General features: G+C 36.1%; 3 protein-coding genes across 13 annotated transcripts in view; 2 read left to right on the forward strand and 1 right to left on the reverse strand.

The window, feature by feature from the left end:
* Positions 1-4,621, reverse strand: part of LOC102540182 (uncharacterized) — a 25,037-nt gene extending 20,416 nt beyond the window's left edge. For 6 of the 9 annotated variants that reach the window (XM_072968670.1, XM_072968669.1, XM_072968668.1 and 3 more), the window contains exon 1: positions 3,226-3,498. The gene's annotated coding sequence lies outside the window, so the exon portion shown is untranslated. Of the gene's footprint in view, positions 1-3,225; positions 3,499-3,521; positions 3,595-4,164 lie in introns of those variants that run through there. The other 3 variants (XM_072968663.1, XM_072968662.1, XM_072968666.1) reach the window with 3 other exon arrangements.
* Positions 3,516-26,703, forward strand: part of LOC140685340 (uncharacterized) — a 44,603-nt gene continuing 21,415 nt past the window's right edge. The window contains exons 1-2 of one of the 3 annotated variants that reach the window (XM_072968680.1): positions 3,516-3,722; positions 4,895-4,969. In XM_072968680.1, coding sequence (XP_072824781.1) covers positions 4,937-4,969 — 33 coding nt within the window. In that variant the 5' untranslated portion in view covers positions 3,516-3,722; positions 4,895-4,936. Of the gene's footprint in view, positions 3,723-4,070; positions 4,184-4,769; positions 4,832-4,894; positions 4,970-26,703 lie in introns of those variants that run through there. The other 2 variants (XM_031681722.2, XM_072968681.1) reach the window with 2 other exon arrangements.
* On the forward strand, positions 4,120-20,143 carry LOC102527525 (uncharacterized). Its single transcript, XM_031681733.2, has 3 exons — positions 4,120-4,183; positions 4,895-4,969; positions 17,621-20,143. The coding sequence occupies exon 3, from the start codon at positions 17,699-17,701 to the stop codon at positions 19,160-19,162; it is 1,464 nt and encodes a 487-aa protein (XP_031537593.1). The 5' UTR covers positions 4,120-4,183; positions 4,895-4,969; positions 17,621-17,698; the 3' UTR covers positions 19,163-20,143.

Below are 26,703 nucleotides of genomic sequence, written 5' to 3' on the forward strand. Positions count from 1 at the left end.
CACCGAACTCTTGATCCATCCACTAAAACTTGCTCATTCCTTAGTTTTATCTTAGTAAATGACAATTCTGGTCTTCCAGTTTCTCAAGCTGAAATACTTAGGTTGGCCTAGATTCCTCTGTTTCTCTCATTTCACATATCAAATCTATTACCCGATCCATTCAGCTCTATCTTCCAAATATATCTAGAATCCAATTATTTTTCATGACTACCACTGCTATCACCGTAGACCAGTATCTCATACCTAGAATATTCCAACAGCCCATTGGCTAGTTTCCCTGCTTCTTTCTTTGTTCCCCTACATCCTCCTCTCTACTCAGCACCCCAACATGATCCCTTTTAAACATAAGATCATGTCACTGTTCTGTTTCAAACCCACTATTGCTTTTACATCTCAATGAGACTAACCAAACTTCTTAAAATGTTCTCCAAGATCTTCCATAATCTGTCCTATCATTAGCTCTTTCACCTCAACTACAGCTTTCCACTTTGTCACGCTGGTCTACTTGCTGCTCCCTGGATATACCAGGCTTGTACTTATCCCACGGCATTTACATTTAGCTGTTTTCTCTGCTTATAATGCTCTTTATCCAAATATCTTCAAATGTCACTGCTTCTTCCTTTTTTTTTTTTTTTGCTTAAATATTTTCTTCTTACTAGGATTTCTCTAACTATTCTATTTCAAACTGCAACTCCCTTGGCACACACTATCCTATTTCCAAGCTTTTTTCTTCTTTATACTGGTATACTATATATTTCATTTACACATTCATTGGCCACTTTCCCAGACTAGAATGTAAACTCCTTCAGGACAGGAAATTTTGGCTGTTCTGCTCACTGATGCTCTCCTAGTGCTCAGAACAGCACCTGGCACAGATAAAGGGTTCAACAAATATCAGCTAATTGAAGAAAAACATTTTGACAGGAACAGGCGATAGGCACGTTCATACATTTTTTTGGTGGGAATGGAAAGTATTTCATCTTCTATGGACTGAAAATACTTATACCTAACCTCTGAGCCAGCACTTCTTAGAAGAATTTGAAAGATGTACCTGCACATCTGTGCAAAGCCGTACAAGGATTTAACTCCCAAATTGCAATAACCTGAAAGCATCCTAAAAATTCAGTAACACAGTAGTAGTTAAAATATGACATTTTCCCTACCATAAAATATTATACCATCATAAGAAAAAATAAGGAATATATATTAATATGGGACATCTTATAAGAAATAATAGTGAGTAAAAAGGTGCTTTACACTATATTAATATTTGTGAGAAATAAAGATGAGGGGTTATATATACACAGATATGTTGGTATAATCATATGATAACTGAAAGTAGTTTACATAAGAAATTAGTCATAGTAGATGCACATGGAGAAGAGAAATAGAGGGAGACTTCTTTTTTCACTATAACCTTATTTAAAATTTTAAAATCAGTGGGGAGGGTATATCTCAAAGTGGTAGAGTGCATGCTTAGCATGCATGAGGCCTTGGGTTCAATTCCCAGTACCTCCTCTAAAAAAAGTAAATAAACCTAATTACGCCCCCCCCCAAATAAAATAATATCAATGAGATGATGCTTTTAAAAGCAATTATGAAATTAAAAAGTTGGCAGAACGGGGAGCTAGGAGGAAAGCAGCAATGATTTCTAAGCTAGCAACTTCTGGAGGTAACGGAGATTGCAGAAATATGACGGTGGGAAGTAAATGCCAATAGGAAATGCAGATGTAAAATACACCCCTGAAGCTGTTAGCAATGGAACGGTAGAAAATGGAATGTAATAAAAAGAAACAGCAGTGTGACACGGTAAGAGTCTTAAAAGACTGCAGATGTATGAAGATGTATGCAAATGAATGCGTAGCCTGTGAAAATTAAAAGAATATGGCCCTCTAGGATCTGCTTTAAAAAAGTGGGCACTGATAGTGGAAGAATTGTGACTGAAGGATTCACAGCCACTAAAACTCAAGAAGTGTAGGATCTATATAGGAAATCCTGAAAAGCATTTTAGAGTGACATGATTTATTCATTTTGGGGGGGAGGAGGTAATGAGGTTATTTATTGACTTATTTTAATGGAGGTATTGGGTACCAAACCCAGGACCTCATGCGTGCTATGCACGCACTCTACTGCTGAGATATATCCTCCCTGCTGACAAACATTTTAGTGGAGCTAACTCCCTTACTGAACATCTGTGTTCTCCCTTGTCTTAGGCATATCCACCTGGTTCTCATTCACTCAGTTGTATAAAACCTCCTTTACATTTCTTCTGCTCACCACCCATAACCCATCTTCTTGTTCCAACTTGAAGATTTCATGCAGTTTGGTGATATGAGAGCTTATATATGGGACAGTTACATAAGGCTTGAATTCAAGCTCTATCCCCAAACTCAGATTGAGACCAGGCCTTTAAGGAAGTTACCATATAAAGAGGAACAAAGTAAATAATGTTTTGCCTTAACGGTTGAGCATATATAATCATGTAGCAGAGAGCTTGAGAATATCTGAAGCCTACATCTCAAAGCTGAATCTATAATGCGTGTAAAGATTCTAAATATTTCAGAGATGTCATTTTACTTTCAAAAGTTGGATTATTCAGAGAAGCTATCCATACCTAATGTGGCTACCTCGCTCTAGTTCTCCAGCATCATAGCTCAGTACAACTTCCTCTGAACATCTTTTCATTGTGGTTGATACTCCTGGTTGAAATGAACAATCACGTATCTCATCGTTTACCTTACTAAGGTCTCCCAAAGAACAGAGAGGAGAAAATGTCTGGGGAGAAATTTGTGGACATAACCCAAAACAGGCACCCCCATAACAAAATATACCCCATTTAAAAAGTCATACTGATTTGGTATTCTGTTCCAAAACAAAATGTTTGGAATCTAAAGTGTTTATATAAAAATGCTATAAGTTATTTACTATATCAATATGGAGCTTTTTCTCCTTAAAGTTGAAGCTCCGGGAAGACACACCCTTATTATCACAATTTGAAGAGGAAATGAGGCTGATAGGATTCAGACTCCTCTACTATCTCAGCCAGCCAAGCAGCGACCTACATTCACATGATGACACATACACACAGATCCACACACAATCTTGCCCTACCACGCACACACACAATTATACTCCCAACCACACACGCCCACAGTATGACCCTCCATCCTCACAAACCTACTCATAATCATCAGTTTTACCCATCTGTAGTCTCATTCAACTAACCGCTAAATGTAGTCACACGCGTAGTCTCATCACGGTCTCATATTCCGGCCTTCCCTTGCCCACTCTCACATTGTGACTGGGCTTGCGGATTCCTCCCCTTCAAACTCCTTAAGTTGCTGTGGTCCCAGACGTTCAGGTCCCCCATTCAGTTCTTTCTTCTGGCTCCCCGACACCTTCTGCAACAGCTTGCCTCAAGAGCCTCTGCGCATTCCCAGGGAAAAGAGTAGTTCTGAGCAGCCTCACGAGCACATAACTGACGCCAGACCCCGCCTCAGCGTCTAGGGAACGCAGTTTACCTTGGCTGGGTCCCTCCCCTGGCGAAGTCCTGGACTACATTTCCCAGGAGGCCATGGGGCCCACTATGTGCTGAGCGGCCAAAACCTGAGAGAGCCTCCCTGGCTGGGTTGTGTCAAAAAGTTTCACCACACAAGTTAAACAGATAACGAAGACTGTATTAAAGACTATCGCGATATGAAAGACAGATTGAACTCAACTTGGTATATAACAGTAGCTGGGGATTTATATTTATATAGGGGGGTGATAGGGGTCAGTGGATGGAAAATTACTGAGAGGAACTCCGTTAAGTATCAAGACAGGGGATTCTTGCTGAAGTAGGGTCAGCCGATCAAGGACGAGGTCTAGTAAAGAAGAGGGCTCAAAGGAGCTTAACTAAAGTTTAGTCGAGGGAGTCCTTGTGCGTAGTCTTGGGGAGACCTCCGGTGCGGAAATAAGAACTTCCCCAAGATAGCTTTTAGCAGCCGGTGGCTTTCTGGACTACATCTCCCAGAAGGCTCTAGGCCTGGTGCTCCCTCCCGCGAGAACTAGACCTTCTCCTGAGGAGTGGGCGGGATTTTCTGGCGGGTTGTGGCAAACGGCCACAGGGCGCTGTGGGAGCTGCTGGGCTGTTATTTGTTACAAGTAGAGTGGAGCGGTGCTGACCAGACCAGAGGAGCCGTAGGTGAGATGGTCTGGACCGGGCGGGTCTGGAACCTCCGGCCTGTACAGGAGCCAGTTGAGAAGGGGAGATTGTGAGCCGTGTGTGTGTCTTATTGTGATTGTGTCTCGGTGTCTGTGTGACCCTATACGGAACTGTGAGGGCGGGGAGGCCGGCTTGATTTGCGGTTATGACAGTGCATGTGTATCGGGGTTTAATTGTGTGACCGCGTGTGGCACTGTTTGCGAGCGTGCGGTTCCTTGACTGCGGTTGTAAAACTGTGTATCCCCTTGGGGTGTGTGTGTGTATGTGATATTGTTGTCACTATGTCCCCATGATGTGTGTCACTGAGAATGTGAGTATGTGGGGTGCCTATCACTCTGATTGTGACTGACTGTCCCCGTGGTGTGTATGATTGTGTGGCCGTCTGCAACCCATTGTGTTGAGGTCTGGAGTGCCTGAGTCCCCGTGGTGTGAGTTTTATGATTCTGTATCCTTAAAGCACTGTAGTTGCGGGGCGCCTTTGTCTGTGCCTTTGTGACTCCAGCGCTCTGTTCCCAGGAGACTTCTGTGAGTTCAGGGACATATTCTGCCCAGAACTGCAAATGACCCTGCTCTCACCTGTAATGCAGGTGTTGAGCGGGAAGCCCAAGCCCTGTCTGACCCGCATCTGTAAGTGGTGGGCGGTAGGTTGACCTGAGCCTGGTTTTTCCTGACTCCTTTCTCCTTCCCCAGCTCTTCTCTGCTTGCACAGAGACTTCCAGAGTGGAATAAAGAATGGCTGTTGAACATCCACAAGGCCCCTGCAAGGTAGCTTGTTATTTCCCCTTGTTTCCTGAAATCCTCTTTTGTCAGGACATGACTTGCTTTCCTTCTCTTGAAAAGTCTTGCCTATCCAGTGACCTGATCCCTGGAATTTTTCCCTTGAGAAATGTGATTTGCTCTAAACCCCAACCCACACGTGCATCTGACTTTCTCTTCCTAATTTGTCAAATGGTTTAATTTTTCTTTGTGCTGTCTTAAAATATATACATATTCCTTTTTGATTATCAAAGTAAAACATGATTATTTTAAATAATTTCAAAAGTACGGCAACCCCTCAATGAAGAAAATTTACATTTCCAGTTAAAACCAATGGTAACTTTTTGATATTTTCTTCCCAGTGTGTTTTACGTCCATATCTAAAGTGCCATTTTTTAGAATTGAATTTATTCAGCATTTGCCATTTTATAGCCTACATTTTCAATAAAATTATATTTAATATTTTTCCACATAATTTAATATTTGAAACATTTTTAGAGGTGCATATTTATTTGAATGCCTATGGCTTTTTTTTTTCTTTCAAATTAGATACAGAAAAGGCATGTAACGCCCATTTGTGCAGTTTAACAGAAAATTATAAAGACCCATGTAAGGAATATCCAGGTCAGGAAAAAGAATACAGCCATCTCTAAAGCAGCCTCTGTTGTACCCCTCCACAATCACAAACAGTTGTCTTCCAGTGATAACCACTGTGATCATTTCTTTGTCCTTAATCATTAGAACTTTGGTATGAATTCCAAAACCACATAGGTTTAGTTATTGCTTGTTTTCTTTGTGTGAATAGACATTCTTCTGTGTCTTTTTTCATTAAAAATGTTTGTGAGCTTCATTCATATTTCCTGTCACTGTAGTTTATTTTTTTCTATTGCTCTCTCTATATATACACGCTATCTCATTGTCTGAGAGTATCACAATTTACTACGTATGTATTCTACTTCTTCATTGAAATTTGACTTGCTTCCAGTTGTTGGCTATTACAAGCAATGTGACTATGAATATTTTGTGCACATATTTTCGTACACATGTGCTTGTGTTTCTTTAATATAATATATTAACGTTGTGATTAAATTGTTAAGGTCTAGGGTTTGTGCATCTTCAATTTTACTAGACAATGCCAGCTGTTCTCTAAAGATACTGTGCAAGTTTCTTACTTGTACCAGAAGTTTACAGAGATTCCTTTTGCTCCATAGCCATGCCAGCTCTTGGTTTCATCACACTTTAACATTTTTGCCAATTTGGTAGACGTCTAATGTTATCACATTTAATTGATATGTCTTTATTATCAATGAAATTGAACACCAATTCTTGCCCACCTTGATACCCTCTTTTGTAAAATGCTTGTTTAGACATTTTGCCATTTTTTAATTGAGTTTTCTCTGATTTTTTTTCATTCTTTCCTCTTTTAATTTTACGTGAATGGTAGCATTCAGTGTAGATTGTTCTGTACTGTGCTTTTTGTTTGTTTGTTTGTTTATTTATTTAATTGAAGTACAGTTACAATGTGTCAGTCTCTGGTGTACAGCACAATGTCCCAGTCATGCACATACACACATATATTCATTTTCATATTTTTTTCATTAAAGATTATTACAAGATATTGAACATAGTTCCCTGTGCTATACAAAATAAATTTGTTTTCTCTGATCTATAGCAGTTGAATATATGTATATAATGTGTATACATAATGTATATCTTCTTTATGTTAGTTTACTATCACTTGCTCATGTGACAAATATTAGCTTCTGCTCTGGCCTGGTTTTTCACTCTGGTACCTTCTGGTGAACAGAGGTTTTTGATTTTAACATAATGAAAGCTTTTTCAATAGTTATTGCTTGTTTAAGAAATTTTCTGCTACCGTTAGGTCATGAAGATTTTCTTGTGTTCTCTTTTAAAAGCTTTCTAGTTTTTGACTTTAACATTTATGTCTTTACACTACCTGGAACTGATTTGTGTAGGGTAGGGATTCAATTTCATGTTATCCCACACATGGGTATCCAGTTGCTCCAGTATCATTCATTAAAAGTTCATCTTTTCTACATGGATCTGCAGTGCCATTGTAGTCAAAAATCAAATGACCATTATGTCTACATCAGTTTCTGGACTTTATATTTTGTTCCATTGCTCTGTTTGTCTCTCCTTGTAACAATACTACACTCTCTTATTCACTGTGGCTTTACAATATTTGGAGCAAGTCCTCTTATGTTCTTGTTCAAGAGTGTCTTGACTGTGTTCCTTTGCATATCCATGTAAATTTTTGAAATAGCTTGGTTCCACTCAGACATCTTTTGGGATTTTGACTGAATTGCATTGTATCTATAATTATGTGAGTAGAAATTTGGGGAATCTTCTAATAACATGAAACTTTCAATTGATATTAGGAGTTCTTCATGTTTCTCAACTAGGTCTTTCTTATCTCCTGGTACTCCTTGGCAAAGGGGAATCAGTTAATCCATTACATAAAGTATTTCCCATTTGCACTGACTGCCAGGAATTTAACTACTTCAGATAATGATCAATCATAGTAATAATCTTAGCCTGGGTTTTCAATATTGAGTACCCACAATGTATGACATTTGTGTATGATTTAATTTTTTTCCTTTATTCTTAGCCTCCTCAAATACATTTTTGGAAGTGGGGGATATGAAATAGATACAGATGTAGATATTTATTTTCTAATATTTTTATTTTAATAACATTCTGGTCCAATCAAGTCTGTTTTGCATTGTACCTTTTACTGTTCTCCCTGTATTATATTTCTTTTTTAACTGCCCTTTTCGCTTCTCCTCTTCCTTAGTAACAACCCCCACTCCACCACCACCACCACTACTATCCTCCATCAGGTGGTTTCTGCCTCTACATCTTTGCCATCTATTCTCACTAACCCTTGAGTTTAAATATTGGCTCCTTCAGAAAAAAAAATAAGCAAACCATCCCTCAGATTATTTTACCTGCACTAGTCTCTATGACGATGTAAAAATTATGAGCTCTTTATCAAATGTGGCTTCTGATCTCAGCTACACCACCTGTGAGCTGTTTAACCTGTAAATGAGAGGTTCTCATTCTCAGTGTTATTGAGACTGAAATAAGATATGTAGAACACCTGGTACACATCAGAAATTCAATAAATGTTACTTTACTTCCTAGCTTGGGACCTCTATATCAATTACAGTATAGAGCACTTAACTAAAAGTCTTTTGGTGGGTCCCAAAGGAACCTTTCTTTAAAAATTGAGATATAATTGACGTGTAACATATTAGTTTCAGGTGCACAACATAATGATTCAAGTTTTGTATATACAGTCGACCCTTAATGCAAGGATTAGGAGCACTGACTCAACACAGTTGAAAAGTCTGCATATAACTTGTAGTGGACCCTCTGTATCTGTGGTTTCTCTGTATCGACATCCTCGGATTTAACCAACCTCGGATCTTGTAGTATGGTAATTTTACTACTGAAAAAAATTTGTGTGTATGTGGAACCATGCAGTTCAAACCCATTTTGTTCAAGGGTCAACTGTATTGCAAAATGATCACTACAGTAAGTCTAACATCTGTTAGTTGAAACAATTATTGCAATAGTTGAAAAAATTTTTTTTGTAATAAGGACTTTTAAGATTTATTCTCTTTGCTACTTTCATATATGCAATACAGTATTATTAACTATAGTCACCATGCTGTATATTATATCCTCAAGACATTTATTTTATAACTGAAAGTTTGTATCTTTTGACCCCCTTTACCCATTTCACTTATGTGCTACCCCCCAGTCTCTGGCAACCAGCAGTCTGTTTTCTGTATCTATGAGCTTGATTTTTGTTTATTTGTTTAAATTTCACATTTAAAGTGGATAAGTGAGAGCTTATGGTTTTTTTATATTTCACTTAGCATAATACCCTCATGGTCCATCCATGTGGTCACAAATGGCAAGATTTCATTACTTCTTATGGCTGAATAGTAGTCCATTGTGCATTGCCTACTTGTTATATTATTTAAATAGTTTGTATTATCTGTTTGAATTTTTAAATTTATGTCTCTGTACTTGTTCCTATGCCATGTTTAGATTGTTTCTTTTTAAAAAAATCTTTGAATACCTGGTCAAATATGTTGCTTCTTTTCTGAAGATAGCTGTATTCTGTATTCCTTTCATTACAAAAACATTACAACAAATTTAGGAAATAACAGAGAACACAAATAAATAAAAAAAGGTCACCTGTATTCGTATCAATTAAAGACAACTGCTGTCATATTGTGAGAGCAAATACCTAGGATTCTTTTTTCAATTTGATCATACTATGCCTACTGACCTGTAGCCCATCTTTATTATGCCAAAATACATAATAAACAACTGTCCATGTCTTTATATATTTATCTTTACCATGAGTTATAATGGCCTCATACTGTTACCATTTTACCAAGCCCCTTTTTTCGAACATGGTTTGCCTTACACATTATTTCCATTATAAACAATGAACATCTCCTTAAGTCAAATGCTAGCATTTTCCTTTTAAAATTTTATTTTTAGTTAAATTATAAGTACATACATAATTATATTTTCATTATAAAGATAATTTGTTTGTTATGAAGGGGCTCAAGTCCTTTGTAAATATACTCCCCAATCCCAGGTATCTACCCAAAGTACCCAAAGGTAGCCACTATTATCAGTTAATTATTTATCCTTTTTTAAAAATGCACACACATGTAAATGTGCATGTAGTACTGTTTTGTCACTTAAAAATATTTCTATATAAAAAGATTATAAGAGCATCCTGCAAAGTGTGGAAAGTAACTGCATTATACGGTTGGTCCAAAAATTGAGTTGGTTCATGTAAAACCCTTAAAACAGGACCTGACTATTTACTTAGTGTCAGTTAGTGGTCACTATGTAGTTATAGTTACTGTTCTGAAACTTGCTTTTTTATTCTGCATGGAGAACTGTTCACTATAGAGCTACCTCACTTTAATTGCTTCATGTAAGGCCATATTTTGTAACACCGTGGTATGTGTAATCATTTTCTGGGTTATATTTTATATAGTTAATCACTGTGGCAAACAGTGCTCCAGTGAACATCGATGTACAGGCCTTCTCTAAGATATATACTAAAGTGAAGTTATGGAGATCATAGAGTACACGTATCTTAAACTTGAGTAAATATTTCTAAGTTATACTTCATAGTGGCTCATTCACTTCACAGTACCTGAAGCTCTCTTTGCCAGGACCTGTTTTTCCACTGCCATTAGGTTACTTCTGGCTGCATAAGGTGGAAAAACACAATTAGAACAAGTAGAACAGAGGGTTAATTACTTCATTTAATTTAACCTGGTTATTCTTCACCTTGGTTACTGATGTCTTGGTCCCGCCCCCAGCAAGTCTGTTTTAGTTGGTCTGGGATATGGCCTGGACATCATCATTTTTAAAAGATCACCAGATGATTCTAGTGTGCTGCCACAGCTGAGAATTAATGACTTAATACGCTCAGCCAAGATGACAGGAAAAACATTAAGATTTAATTGGTCTGGAGTGGGGTTCAAACTTTAGAATTTTTTAAAAAGCTACCCAATTAATTCTAATAGCAATCAGAATTCAGAACCACTGGCTTAGGCAAATCATGATACATTTTCTGGAGCTGATGAAAAAACTATGGAAAAAAATGCTTATAATAAGGAAGTAGGGGAGGGATGATTTTGAGGGAGGCAGGCAGTAGTATCTGCTATACCTGTGACCTTGCCTTGAACACTCAGTGTGTTATTTCCTAAGAATAAGAGTATTCTCTTACATAACCACAGTAGGGTTACTAAAATAAGAAATTTTAACAATGCAATATTATTGTCTAACAGTGTATATGCAAAATTTTTTGCTAGTCCCAATAATATTCTTTGTAGCTCTTCACCATACCCTCATCCTCTCTCCGACTCACTGTTCAGGATATAGTCTGCCATCACAGGCTGAATTTAGTTATCATGTCTCCTTTTCATCTTTAACCTGGAAGAGCTGTTTTCTTCTTCTTTATGCTTCAAGATGTTGACATTTTTGAAGAAGCTAGGCCGGTTATATTGTAGAATGCCCCTTAATTAGGACTTGTCTTATGGTTCCTCATAATTACATTCAGGTTGTGAATTCTGTAGTAGGAATACCACAAAAGTGATTGAATCCTTCTCAGTGCGTCTTAGCCGGGGATACGTGATATTGACTTGTCCCATTTGGAGATACTGACTTTAATAATTGGTTAAGGTGGTATCTACTACGTTTCTTCACTGTAAAGGTGATAAGTTTTCTCTTTGTAATTAATTGATAATCAGTGGGGAGATACTTTGAAACTGTAAACAGCTCATCACCAGACTTCCAGTCACTACTTTCAGCATCTATTAGTATTATGGTATAGATCCATTATTACTATGATGTTTTTAAAATGGTGGGATTGCAAAATCTCCATGATTTTGTCTGTGTTAATTAGTTGGCGTTCTGTTGTAAAGAGTAGCATTCCCTTCTCCCTCACTTATTTGTTCAATTGTTATGTCAGTATGAGTTTGTAGATTTTCACTTTGCTCAGTGGGTTATATGATCTTTACTATTTATTTTGATGCTAAAATCGTCCCAGATTTTGCCAATGGGAGCCTATTCAGGTTGGCTTCTGTATCCTTTTGACTTTTCCCGTGATTCTTTGAGCATTTTCTTACTTTCTGGCACAACAGATGCTATAGGTTCATTTCTAGATACTCTCTCACCTCCAGCCCAATGTGAACCGTTTCTGTAAAGAGCCTGGTTTCTTGTAAAAAATATTTAGAAACCAAGATCTGGGTGCTAGGACTACAGTATTCATTCTAGTCTTAGCCTATTCCATATTTGTATCTCCCTTCTCCAGTGGTTAAAAACCTGACTCTCATTATCCTCATTATATTTAGTAATTTGTTCAATTCTAGAATATACAAAAATAGTTTCAGAATTGCTAATCTATACTATAGTAAGTACCAAACCTACTAAAGGAGCTCAATATTTGTTTATAGTTCTCTTTGTCTTTTGGATAAGGGTACATAGTTAAAATACTGTGTTCAGATTTACTTGGATTCATTTTTTATCCCCTCCCCCAAGTGGTTATATTATTCATTTGAAATACATTTAGGTTCATTTGTTCCTGTTTGTATTCTGTTTGATTTTTTAAAAATTAATATTAATCCATTCTTGTGGATTTGACTATATGAGCATGGTTCCAAACATTAAAACTACTCAAAAAGGTACAGTTAGAGCAACTTAACTCTGCTCCCATAACCCTGGTTTTAGTAAATATGATGTGCAGAATTGTGTCCTCCCCTGCAATGTTGAAGCTCTAACCACCCCCACCCCAGTACCTTACAAGGTGACCTGGAGATAGGGCTTTTAAAGAGATGATTAAGTTAAAACGAGGCTACTGAGGTGGATCCTAAACCAATCTGACTGGTATCCTTATACGAGAGGAAGTTTAGACACACAAAGAGATACCAGGGATGCTCACACACAGAGGAAAGACCATGTGAGGACACAGTGAGCGGGTGGCAATCTGCAAGTCAAGGAGAGAGGCTTTCCATTTCTCCAAAAAGGCCATTGAAATTTTGACAGAGATTGCACTGATTCTATAGATTGCTTTGGGGAGCAACAGTATTAAATCTTCCAATCCATGCACATACTATTTCAACCCTAACTGGTGTGCTGCAGTTCAGTTCTGGCACTAACCATCTGGAGTTTTATTATAAATAATAAGGATACAAATCAGGAATAGCCAAAGGAAGAGACACATAGAGCAAGGTCTGGAAGGAAAAGGAACATTTAGCTTCTATGCCCTTTCCCTGTGAAATCAGAGTGTGTTACCTTTCTGGCACATCAATGTGTTCACCTGCCAGGAAGATCCACTGAACTTTGGTGTCTAGAGTTTTCACTGGGATTTTATAATGTGGGCATGATTGACTATTGGCCACATGACTGAAGTGTCTCCAGCTCCACTCCTCTTTGCTGGAGGTTAGAATTGTTCAATTTTTCTGGCGACCAGCCTCAATGCTGAAGCTACGTATGGCTGAACCATGAGTCACCTCATAAGCATAAACTCACATGTAATCCTATAACAAAGACACTTATATCACTTGGGAAATTCCAAGGGTTTTAGAAACTCTGTTCTAGGAACTTGGGATAAAGGCCAGACAAATTATTATACAACAGATGTCTTCCTATTTATTAAGTGGTTCCTTTTCTCTTGGGTCATTTGGTTTTTTATCAGTGATTTGAAAAAGATCTTTATATTTTGGATACTAGTTTTTTGACAGGTAAATATTCATAAATATCTTCTCCCATTCTGTAGCTTATTTCTTTACTCTTTAATGGATTTTATTCATAACTCAGCTAAGAATCATGTTCCCTTGCTCATGATTGTTACAACTTTGTGTTCTGCGTATTTAATATTACCTTTTTTAAAAGGGAGAGTGATACCTAGTTGTCCATATATTGCTAATTCATACTCAAAGTCTGCCAGAAAATAAATCTTTGGGAAACCTGTCAGTTTCCTGTGTTTAAAGACATCCCTCCTATAGTCCTTTGTTCTTCCCTACCAAGTGTACGTGTACAACGATTATTCTAGAATTTGCCTTTAAATTCTGTGTTCTGTGTTGAGTTTTTATTTCTTGGATTCCATGCCTCCCTATTTCTTGGCATGTAAGAAGGGATAAATGTGTTAAATTTGTGTGCTCTAGCATATCTGAAAAGGGCCTTTCAACCACTGCATTGATTCTTTGGCAGGACATGGGATTCTAATTGAAATTATTTTCCCTCAGAATTTGAAGTTATGACTTCTGGCTTAGCGTGTTTTGAAGAACTCCAAAGCTATTTTCATTCCTGGTCTTTTGTTTGTTCCTTGTTTTTCACTCTTTGGATTCTTTTAAGGTCTTTTCTTTGTTCCCAATGTCCTGGAACCTAATGAAAATATATCTTAGTGTGAATCATTTTTATTCTTTATGCTAGTTATCAAGTGAGCCTATTAAACATGGAGAGTTCTGTCCTTCAGTTCTGGAAATTTTTCTTAAATGCTACTTTTAAAAACAATCTGTGATTTCTGATTTCTTTGAAAATTTCCACCATACAGAAAAATTGAAAGAATATTCCAGTGAATCCTGTGTAGCCATCAGCTAAAATTACCAACTGTAACATTTTGCCACATTTACTTTATCTTTCTAAATACACACACACACACACACACACACACTCACACACATTTTCCCCCTGAATCATTTGAAAATAAGTTGAGGACATCCTGACATTTTACCCTTAATACTTTTAGCATGCATCTCCTAAGAATAAGGACATTTTCCAAACATTAACAGTGATGTATCAAATCTATGATAATTAACATAAACTCTCTATTACCACCTCAAATATTTCATGTTCAAGTATCTTCAGGGGCTCCCCAGAATATCTTTTTACAGCTGATGTTATATTTTTTGTTTATTTACTTGGTTGGTTGTTTGATCTCAGATCCAATCAGGATTTATGTATTATTTTGGTTGTTGGATTTCTTTAGTCTCTTAATTTAGAACAGCCCGTTGTTTCTTGTTTGTTTTACATAGCATTGAATTTTTTTAAGAATGCAAGACAGTTGTCATACAGAATATCTCACATCCCCATTTGTCTGATGACTGTCTCATAGAAATAGGCTTAGATTCAGGCTTAGATTTACCTATCAGTTACCAGCATACTACAGAGGTGATACTATGGTGTAACATCTATTGCATTACATCAGAGGCACAAAATGTTCTACTGTTGATGATACCACAATTTATCATTTAAGGTTAAATGTACCGAGTATCAAACCTTTCCATAAAGAGGTATATTTTTCCCTTTATAATTAGTAAATAATCTGTGGATTGATGCTGTGAGACCAAGTGAATATCCCTTATGCCGATCATTCACTGTATGGTTTTAGAATCCATTGAAGATCCTTGCCTGAGTCAATTATTAGTTTGGTAATTTCAAAATGGCAGTTTTCAAATCCCTTCCTTCCTTCTAACGCTCTGCCTGATACTTGGCAGATGCTTAGCGCACTTTCAGAAATGATCTCCACCCATTAGATGTTGAGCTGCCTGGCATAACCTTCCAGTTGTTTTTCCTACTATTTCCATATTTTTTGTACTTTTTAAAGAGATTTTTTTCATTTATCTTTTAACTCTTCTAATGATATGTTTTTATTCCCACTTTATATTTTTATTTTCTAAGAATTCTTTTTTGCCTTTTACTTCTTTTATGTTACCCTGGTCTTTTATTATGTGAAATGGCTTCTCATATCCCTCTGAGGGTAGTAATGGTGGCTTCTGGGAATTTCCTTGTTTTCCCATATAGTTTCTCTTTTAAGTTCCTTTGGGCTATGTTTAATCTCTTTTATGTTACAAGATGCCCTCAAATGTGTGATGATATTTGCCTGTCTGTATTTTGGAGGAGATACTGAGAAGCTGGTTTAACTTTTTGTGTGACAACTGGTAGACCTTCTTAAGTACGTAGTGCTCCCATTTCTTAAGTCTTTCTGGGGTTTGCTGCATAAATCATCCCCTTCAGGGTTTTCCTTACTTTTGAGTTAGGTTTTCTCCTCCTTTGGTTTGTTAAGTTGTTTGTCATTTATCTTCATGCTTCCCAGTTTCAAAAGTTTTGTAGCTGCTATTTCCTCTTTGACTTTCATTGACTTTGTGGGTTTGTTCTTTTTTAAAAAAATCCATTTCATTCCTTTTAGTGAGTTTTTTTTGAAGGACAAGAATAACTACATGTGATTGACTTGTCCTGTTTGATAGAAAATATATCATTTTCCTAGAGAAATATTGTTTTCAGAAGTTATTTTTAAGGATAATAAAATTTGAAACTAATTTATTATGTTAGCCATTCAGTAAATGTATTTTGATCTGTTTTCATGTGCCAGTGTTCAAGTTGATTAAAGTAATAGATTTTATTCCTGGCTTCCTGAGTCTTGGCTCTATTGTAGCAGACATATTAAGTAAAAATACAAATATGAAATTTGCAATTGTAGGGGACAAGTGTGTAATCACCTATTACCAGACAAAACACAAAGAAAGGGAGAAAAAAGAAAAAGTGCTCTGAGAAGTAATGGCAGGATGTATACATTTAAGACTGAGTATTTAGAAAAGATCTGTATTGTTCAGGTCAGTGACCAGGAACCTGCAAGTTTAAGAGTGGGGCAGTAGGAACAGAGCTATGAAAGAATATTTCAGGCAGATGAAATCATTGAGGAGGGGAGTGGTACAGTTTAGTGCATTTGAAGAACTAAGAAGACCAATGTAACTGTAGCTTACTGTTGATGGGAGAGAGGTGTCAGCTTGAAGAGACAAGCAGGAGGCAGATCCTGGAGGAATTTTTTAGAGTAAATTAAGGAGTGTGGGTCTTATCCTAGGGACAATGGGAAACCAATGAAGCATTTTGAGCAGAACAGTGCCAGACTGAATTTCACTCTGACTGCTAAGGGTCCAAAGCTGGAAATGCAGCAGCTCGCTAAAATACTGCTGCAATATCCAAGTAAAAGGCTATTTGGGCTAGGATTAGCTATTGTCAGTGGAGATGCAAAGAACAATTTCAAGACATATTTAGGCCTAGTCTAAACCAGCTTGCTATTTGAGTGTTGTAGAAAGAGAATGGGGTTGCAATGTATTCATCTTTTGGGGCTTGAGGTATTTATTCAGGGTCTTAATTGGTGTCTCTGAATCCTTTTCTTTTGCTGGTCTCTTTTATGACATTTAAGTCTTCCAGAATATAGCTACTAAACACTGTAGGGTTACTTTATTCAACTGCATAAAAACATTATATGTGATTTCAGAATCATTTCAATAATCATCAGAGCTGGGGTTCAGATTCCTCATCTATCTGCATCCTCCTTGTAATCTTCCACAAGTCTCACCTATCTTCTCCTCCCTGCTCTCTGACTTTAAAATTACATTCTCAGTTACTCTGCTGTGGCCTTTGCAGAGTACTATTTTTTGTTCTTCCAAGATTAGTCGCATAGACTTCGTAGGCAAACATAGATTTTACCAAATGGCATAAACAAACTATATTCTAACCACAAAAGAATCTCCCCTCTCCATTGCTCATTCCAGACTTATTCAGTTCATTAATCTCTCATCAAGATACTGCTACATCTGAAGTATCTTTCTCTTTTATCTCCTTCAGATAATGTAATTTATGACCATTTATCCTAGATTTTTCCTTCCTGGTATATATAGTTGCTTAATACTCTAAACAACCCTAAGAAATGGGTTAAAGGGTAATTATGTTCTTTTAAAACTATATATGACACTAGTCTTATCCTCTAACAAAATTGAGGTGGGGCCTAGACATCTTTATATTTATCAGTTTCCCCATGTCTATGGGGGATGTTTATCTAAATCACTATTTAGGTACAAGTGACTTAATCTGTTTTCCTAAATATCTCCTTTACCTTCTAGTGTTTCTCCTCATTCTTTCTATTTCCTTATCCATTTGTTAAATTGCCCAATCATATATGAGAACTGTATTAAGCCACTCATTTTTCATGAAAATGACTTTCAGTTAAGTCTTTCATATCTAATATAAAAGTTTCATTTCTCCCAGAACACACACACAAAAAGTGAATGTTTTTATATTTTCTTTCAGACTGTGAATCAAGGTTGAGACCAAGAATTATTTCTGAAAAAGGATATTTATGGAATAGAATCATCCTGATGGGAGATAATGGAAAGACTTGTAAAAAACAGCATTGAGTGTTCAAGTTTCAGAGGTGATTGGGAATGTAAAAGCCAGTTTGAGAGAAAACAGGAATCTCAGGAAGGACATTTCAGTCAAATGATATTTACTCCTGAAGACATGCCCACTTTCAATACCCAGCATCAGAGAATTCATACTGATGAGAAACTCCTTGAATGTAAGGAATGTGGGAAGGATTTTACTTTTGTATCAGTCCTTATTCGACATCAGCGAATTCATACTGGTGAGAAACCTTATGAATGTAAAGAATGTGGCAAGGCCTTTGGTAGTGGTGCAAACCTTGCTTACCATCAAAGAATTCATACGGGTGAGAAACCTTATGAATGTAGTGAATGTGGGAAGGCCTTTGGTAGTGGCTCAAACCTTGCTCACCATCAGCGAATTCATACTGGTGAGAAACCATATGAATGTAAGGAATGTGGGAAAGCCTTTAGTTTTGGATCAGGCCTTATTCGACATCAGATAATTCACAGTGGTGAAAAGCCTTATGAGTGTAAGGAATGTGGGAAGTCTTTTAGTTTTGAATCAGCCCTTACTCGGCATCACAGAATTCACACAGGTGAGAAACCTTATGAATGTAAGGATTGTGGGAAGGCCTTCGGTAGTGGTTCAAACCTTACTCAACATCGAAGGATTCATACTGGTGAGAAACCTTACGAATGTAAAGCATGTGGAATGTCCTTTAGTAGTGGTTCAGCCCTTACTCGGCATCAGAGAATTCATACTGGTGAGAAACCATATGTGTGTAATGAATGTGGGAAAGCTTTTAGTTTTGGATCAGCCCTTACTCGACATCAAAGAATTCATACTGGTGAGAAACCTTATGTTTGTAAGGAGTGTGGAAAGGCTTTCAATAGTGGCTCAGATCTCACTCAACATCAGAGAATTCACACTGGTGAGAAACCCTATGAGTGTAGGGAATGTGAGAAAGCCTTTAGAAGTGGTTCAAAACTTATCCAACATCAAAGAATGCACACTGGTGAGAAACCCTATGAGTGTAAGGAATGTAGAAAGGCCTTTAGTAGTGGTTCAGACCTCTCTCAACATCAGAGAATTCATACTGGTGAGAAACCCTATGAATGTAAGGAATGTGGGAAGGCTTTTGGTAGTGGCTCAAAACTTATTCAACACCAGCTAATTCACACTGGTGAAAAACCCTATGAATGTAAAGAATGCAGAAAGTCCTTTAGTAGTGGCTCAGCTCTTAATCGGCACCAGAGAATACACACTGGTCAGAAACCCTATGAATGTAACGAATGTGACAAGGCTTTTGGTACTGGCTCAAGCCTTACTCAACATCAGAGAATTCATACTGGTCAGAAGCATTATGAATGTAAAGGATGTGGAATGGCTTTTGGGAGGGTTTCAGAAGTTCAGCAACATAAGAAACGTCATGCTAATGAGAAGCTCTCTGAATTGGAAACTCTATAAATTGAAATTATATGGTTAAGGAAGCACACAACACATAAATTCATACTAGTGAGAGTCTCTACAAATGTAATTAAGGTACAAATGCCTTACTTATACATAATCACTTAGTCAGTTGGAGGAAATTCAGACAAAAAAACACCGAATAAAATATTTAAAGATTTTTATCTAAATTCATTCTTTCATTACTTTCAGAAAATTCATATTTGTGAATATTAAACATTGAAAACCTTTTTATTATATGTTGTCTTTATTTTAAGCCTTGAAATTTATTTTGGGGCTAACCCTGCTACTTTCTTTTTAATATTTTTAATTTTTATGGGTTTTAACAGAATTACTGATCCATTTCAGAATTATTTTAAATTATTATTGAGGGTCTAAATTTACCCCTTTTCTCCCTCCCTCATTTCTCATCCTAACACCATTTATTCAATACACATATCTATTTTTGTATTTTTTATTGCCTTTTGATGGTAAGTTATATTTTTATACATGTAAAGTTTGGATATCAAATCAGCCTTTGTTTTTTGAATTTGCATATCTGTGTTTGTATCTGTGTTTTACTCTGTTTGTGTTAAGTTACTGTTACTTTTAATTATCCTTTAGTATCTTATGGATGTGTACGTTTTGTTTCAGAAGATTGTTTTACTTTCCTTTTATAAACTTTATATTCTCCTTTTTGCAGAACAATTTTCCTCCATAAAATGTAGATATGAATTTTAAAAAAATGGATACAGTTATCTGTAGTCTTACCAGTCATAGACAATCACAGTCAAGTTTTTGGGAAAAATCCTTTAAAATTATATCTGCTTTGTTTTTGAAAGAAAGTGTGATTATTCTACAACCAGCCTTTAAAATTCTTTGTCTGTAAATATATTGTTACTATTTTATTGGCTTGAAAATATTCAACTGTTTTTATCAAACCCTATTTTGTCAAATACTGAAAATCTTGCCATTATAAAGAGTTACCTGGTTGGCCCTTTTTGATTGTGTCTACTTTATTTGTTGTTCATTTTAGAGATAATATGTGGATCTCTTCTGCTTTTAATGATTTATACATTATAGGTAAAGCTGTGCTTCTCTTTGACCAACATCCCTGACCTCAGTTACTTCCCCAATGTTAACCAACTTACTTATTCTTCCAGATCCTTTTCTAGACATACATGATGTGTTTATGGTAATGTGGGCATAATTAGTATACCTCAGAGGCTTCTTACATGGATTCTACAATTATGCACATCACATAATAAACACTTGGTTAGTTTAGCCATCACCATTGTTATCTTCTGAGTGTTTGTTATGTATGGATAAACTTTTAACCATGATCTATACCTTACTCAACATCAAAGACATTAAGGAAAAAAAGACATTTATGTAAGTGAATATAGGAAAAGCTTGATCAACATTTATTCTTTATTTTACAAGGAATAATTCCTCTTAAAGAAAAATAAATATTGTGAAGTATAAGAAGGAAAGTGCACCGTCAAACTTAGACCAAGGTGAAAACAAAAATAGGATAGCTCCTTCATAAATCTGAACACTGAAGAATAACATCAGCCTCGTGGTGGCATAAGATGCCCCTCATTTTGCATACACCTCCCCTTGTAACAGCTAAAACTTGGCATCGATCCACAAATTGCCTCTGTGGGAGTTATGTGTATATACCAAGGGACCTGAGAGGAGTCTCACACACCTATGTATCAAGTAATAGGCAGAAAGTCCTCAGTATAGGCTGTGAAGCCAGCAGGAGTCTGTGAACCAGCCCCAGCCCCTCTTGGCCATGATCATGGTAAACCTGAAGAGAGCTGATTTGGGCAGATACTTACAAAAGAGAGCATTTGTAGAAGTCCAACTTTCCAGCACTCTGTTGAAGCAGGAAAACAAAATGTTTGAATGCATTGGAGAGAGTAAGATGAGCTTTACCAGCTGAGCAGAGCAAGGGAAACAATTGCTGGTGCCTGGACAGGCAGCACATTGGAGACAGTCAGACATCTGCAGCCAGCATGGGCTGAGAACCCATGCATGCTTTGGCACCCCACCCCCAACCTGGGATGAGGGTCCTGATGCTAGAAAACACACACTTAAAGGAAACAGATCCACCTTGGCCCTGACTCTCAGGCTTCCGCTCCAACAACTTAGGATCAGATTCCCCCCACCCCAGCCACAACCAGTAGGGCAGTGATGGCTACTGAACAGAGAGGAAGTCCCACCTCAATCCCAGCTCCAGCTCTAACCTCTAAAGAATTAAGAAATTGAACTAAAAAACATGCTAGAAGGAATGAATAGCAGACTAAATGACATAGAAGAATACATAAGATCTGGAACATAGAATAATGGAAATGACCCAATTACAACTGCCAAAATAAAAGCAAATTTTAAACAGTGAGAACAATTTAAGAGGGATGACATTTGGGATAACATTAAGCATACCAGCATTCACATTATACAGGTTCCAGAGGAAGAAGAGACAGAGAAGGGAACCAAAAATATGTTTGAGGAAATTATGGCCAAAAACATCCTAAACCTGAAGAAAGAAACAGATATTCAGGTACAGGAAGCAGAGAGGGTCTCAAACAAGATGAACCCAAACAGACCCACACTAAGACACATCATAATTAAAATGGCAAAAATTAAAGATAAAAACAATATTCTTAAGGTAGGAAGAGAAAAACAAGGGTCTCTACAAGGGAATCCGCATAAGGCTATCAGCCAGTTTTTCTGCATTTCCAGATCTAAAGGGAGTGGCATGACATATTCAAAGTGCTGAAGGGGGAAAACCTGCAACTTAGTATACTCTACCCAGCAAGATTATCATTTAGAATTGAAGGAGAAATAAAGAACTTCCCAGAGAAGCAAAAACTAAAAGAGTTAATGCTAAACCTACCCTAAGGAAATGTTTAAGAGTCTTTAAGTGGAAAAGCAGTAAGAATCTATAGGAAAAGGAAAATTCCACTATGAAAGGCAAAAATATAGTAAGGACTAGGATCAACCACTGAAATAAGCCAAAATGAAGATTAAAAGACCAAAAAAAGTAAAAGCAAATATAACTACAATAAATAGTTAAGGGATAAATATGAAGATATAAAATATGACATCAATAACACAAAATGCCAGGAGAAGTGTAAAAATGTAGATCTTTTAGAATTTGTTTGAATTTAAATGACTATCAGTTTAAAACAAGTAGATATAGTTATAGGTCAACATATATGAACCCTGTGCTAACCACAAATCAAAACCACAGTAGATACACGAACACTAAAAAGGAAGGAACACAAGCAAATAACTAAAGAAAATCATGAACTCACAAGGGAAGAAACAAAGAATAAGAAATGAACAGAGAACTACAAAAACAACTAGAAAACAAGTAATAAAATGGCAGTAAGTACATATCTATCAATAATTACTTTAAATGTCAATGAACTAAATGCTCCAATCAAAAGACATAGAGTGGCTAATTGGATAAAAACAAGATTCATCTATATGCTGCCTACAAGAGACTCATTTCAGAGATAGAGACACAGACTGAAAGTGAGGGGGTGGGAGAAGACATTTCATGCAAATAGTAATGACAAGAAAGTGAGGGCATCAGTACTTACATAAGAAAAAAATATACTTTAAAACAAAGGCTATACCAAAAGACAAAGAAGGGAGTTATATACTGATAAAGGGATCAATACAAGAAGAGGATATTACACTTATTAATACATATGCACCCATTACAGGAGCATCTAAATAAATAAAGCAAATACTAACAGACATAAAGGGAGAAACTAACAATAAGACAATAGTAGTAGAGTACTTTAATACCCCACTTAAATCAATGAACAGATTATCCATACAGAAGATCAGTAAGGCAGCTGTGGCCTTAAATGACACAACAGACCAGTTGGACTTACTGTATATCTACAGGACATTATATCCCAAAACAGCAGAATATACATTCTTTTCAATTGCACATGGAACATTTTCCAGAATAGATCACATGCTAAGCCACAAAACATTCTCAGCAAGTTTAAGAGGATAGAAATTAAATCAAGCATTTTCCCTAACCACAACAGTATAAAACTAGAAATCAACTAGAGAAAGAAAAATGGAAAAAGAATAAATACATAGAGACTAAACAATGGGCTAATGTGAAACAAATGGGTCAATGAAGAAATCAAAGAGGAAACCAGAAAGTACCTCGAGACAAATGAAAATGGAGACCCAACTCTTTATAATCTATGGGATGCAGCAAAAGCAGTACTAAGAGGGATGTTTATAGCGATATAGGCCTTCTTCAAGAAACAGGAAAAATCTCAAGTAATCAATCTAACCTAACACATAAAGGTATTAGGAAAAAAAAAGCCCAAAGTCAGCAGAAGAAGGACATAATAAAGGTCAGAAGGGAAATACATAAAATAGAAACCAAAAAAAGAAAAGATTAACAAAAATAAGAGCTGTTTTTTTGAAAAGATAAACAAAATTGATAAACCTTTAGCCAGCCTCAGCAAGAAGAGAGAGGATCTTGAAAAATTGTGCTGAACACTGGAATTTGACACAACATTGTAAAATGATTATAAATCAATAAAAAATGTTAAAATAAAAGAGAGAGGATCAAATAAAGAAAACAAGAAATAAAAGAGGAGAAATAATAACTGGCATCACAGAGATACAAAAAAATCATAAGAAAATATTATGAACAATTATATGCCAAAAAATTGGACAGCCTAGAAGAAATGAACAAATTTCTAAAAGCATGGAACCTGCCAAGACTAAATCAAGAAGAAACAGATAATTTGAACAAACAGATCACTAGCAGTGAGATTGAATTTGTAATCATAAAACTCTCAGCAAACAAAAGTATAGGTCTGGATGGCTTCACAGGGAAATTCTACCAAACATACAAAGAAAAATGTATACCTATCTTTCTCAAACTATTCTAAAAGATTGATGAGGAGGGAACACTCCCAAATACATTCTGTGAGGCCACCATCAATCTGATATTAAAACCAAAGATATTTTTTAAAAAATACAGGTCAATACCTTTGATGAATATGGATTCAAAAAAATCCTCCACAAAATATTAGCAAACAGAATCCAACAGTATATAAAAAGGAATATACACCACAATCAAGTGGGATTTATTCCAGGAATGCAAGGATGGTTCAATATTTGCAAATCAATTGATATGATACACATCATTAACAAAAAGGATAAAAATCACATGATTATGCTAATAGACACAGAAATGATCATGATGATGTCTATGAATGAATCAACATTCATTCATGATAAAAACTTATCAAACTGGTATAGAGGGAACATATCTCAACATAATAAACTCCATTCATGAAAAACTCAGAGCTAACATCATACTCAATGGTGTAAAGCTGAAAGACTTTCCTGAATTCAGAAACAAAGCAAAGATGCAGACTCTTGTCATTTCTGTTTAACATAGTTTTGGAAGTACAATCATAACAACCAGACAAGAAAAATAAATAAAAAGCATACAAATGGAAGTAAAGAAGTAAAACTATCACTATTTGTAAATGACATGATGCTTTATATAGAAAACCCTAAAGTTTCCACCACAAAACTGTTAGAAGTAATACATGAATTCAGTGAAGTTGCAGGATAGAAGGTTAATATATATAAATTTGTTGGTTTTCTATACACTAATAATCAACTATCAGAAAGAGAAATTTTTAAAAACAATCCTATTTAAAGTCACATCAAAAAGAGTAAAATATCTATGAACAAACTTAACCAAGGAGATGAAAGACCTATACTCAGAAAACTATAAAACACTGATTAAGTAAATTGAAAATGATACAAAGAAATGGAAAAATATCCCATGCTCTTGGGTTGTAAGAATTAATATTGTTAAAATAGTCATACTAACCAAGGTAATCTACAGATTTAATGGAATCCTGATCAAAATACCTGTGTCATTTTCCACAGAACTAGGGAAAATAATCCTAGAATTTATATTTAATCATGAAAGACCCTGAATTGCCAAAGCAATCTTGAGAAAAAAGAATAAAGCCAGAGGAACCACCCTCCCAGACTTAGGACTATAGTACAAAACCACGGTAATCAAAGCAGTGTGGTACTGGCACAAAAACAGACACTCAGATCAATGGAACAGAAAGGAAAGCAATGAATGCACACTTAGATCAATTAACTTATGACAAAGAAGGCAAGAATATACAATGGAGAAAGGACAGTCTCTTCACCAATAAGTGATGCTGGGAAAGCTGGACAGCTACAATTAAAATAATGATATTAGAGGGGAGGATATAGCTCAGTGGTAGAGTGCATGCTTAACATGCACAAGGTCCTGGGTTCAATCCCCAGTACCTCCATTAGAAAATAAAGGAATAAACCTAATTAACTCCTATAAATAAATAAAATTATACAAAAAAATCTAAAATAAGTTCTAAAATAATGAGGTTAGAACATTTCCTCACACCATGTATAAAAATAAACTCAAAATGTTTTAAAAACCTAAATGTAAGACCTGAAACCTTAAAACTCCTAGAAGAGAACATAGGCAGAACACTCTGACATGAATTGTAGCAGTATTTTTTTTTTTTTGGACCTGTCTCCTAAGGGGGAAAAAATGAAATAAACAAATGAGACCTAATTAAACTTAAAAGCTTTTGCACAGCAAAGGAAACCATTGACAAAACAAAAAGACAACCTACTGAATGGGAGAAAGTATTTGCAAATGATAGACATACAAGGGGTTAATATTCAAAATATATAAACAGCTCATACAACTCAACATCAAAAAAACCCCAAAAACCCAAACAATCCAATAAAAAAAAATAGGCAAAAGACCTGAACAGACTTTTTCCAAAGAAGACATACAGATGGCTAACAGGCCCATGAAAAGACGCACAACATCACTAATTATTAAAGAAATACAAAACCACAATGAGATATCAACTCACACCTGTCAGAATCGCTATCATCAAAAAGTCTACAAATAACAAATGTGATGAGGACGTGGAGAAAAGGGATCCCTTGTACACTGCTGGTCAGAATGCATATTGGTGCAGCCACCTATGGAGAACAGTATGGAGGTTCTTCACAAAACTAGAAGTAGAACTACCATATGAATCAACAGTTCTACTCCTGAGTATATATCCATAAAAACTGAAAACACTAATTCTAAAAGATACACGCACCCTAATGTTCATAGCAGCACGATTTACAATAGCCAAGATATGGAAACAACCTAAGTGTCCATCAGCAAGGAATGGATAAAGAAGATGTGATAGATATAGATATAGATATGTATATAAAATGGAATATTACTCAGCCATAAAAGAGAATGAAATTCTGCCATTGGCAGCAACATGGATGGACCTAGAGAATATTATGCTTAGTAAAATAAGGCAGTAAAATACAAAGTATGATATCATTTAAATGTGGAATCTAAAAAATAAAATGAATGAATGTATATACCAAAACAAAGCAGATGCACAGATATAGAGAACAAACTAGTGGTTACCAGTGGGGAAGAGGAAAGAAGGAGGGGGAAGATAGGTGTTTGG

This window comes from Vicugna pacos, chromosome 9 (assembly GCF_048564905.1).
Source record: "Vicugna pacos chromosome 9, VicPac4, whole genome shotgun sequence".
NCBI classification, from domain to species: Eukaryota; Metazoa; Chordata; class Mammalia; order Artiodactyla; family Camelidae; genus Vicugna; species Vicugna pacos.

Coding starts and splice junctions, on each gene's coding strand:
- LOC102527525 (XM_031681733.2), top strand. CDS start 17,699: ATGGAAAGACTTGTAAAAAACAGCATTGAGTGTTCAAGTTTCAGAGGT.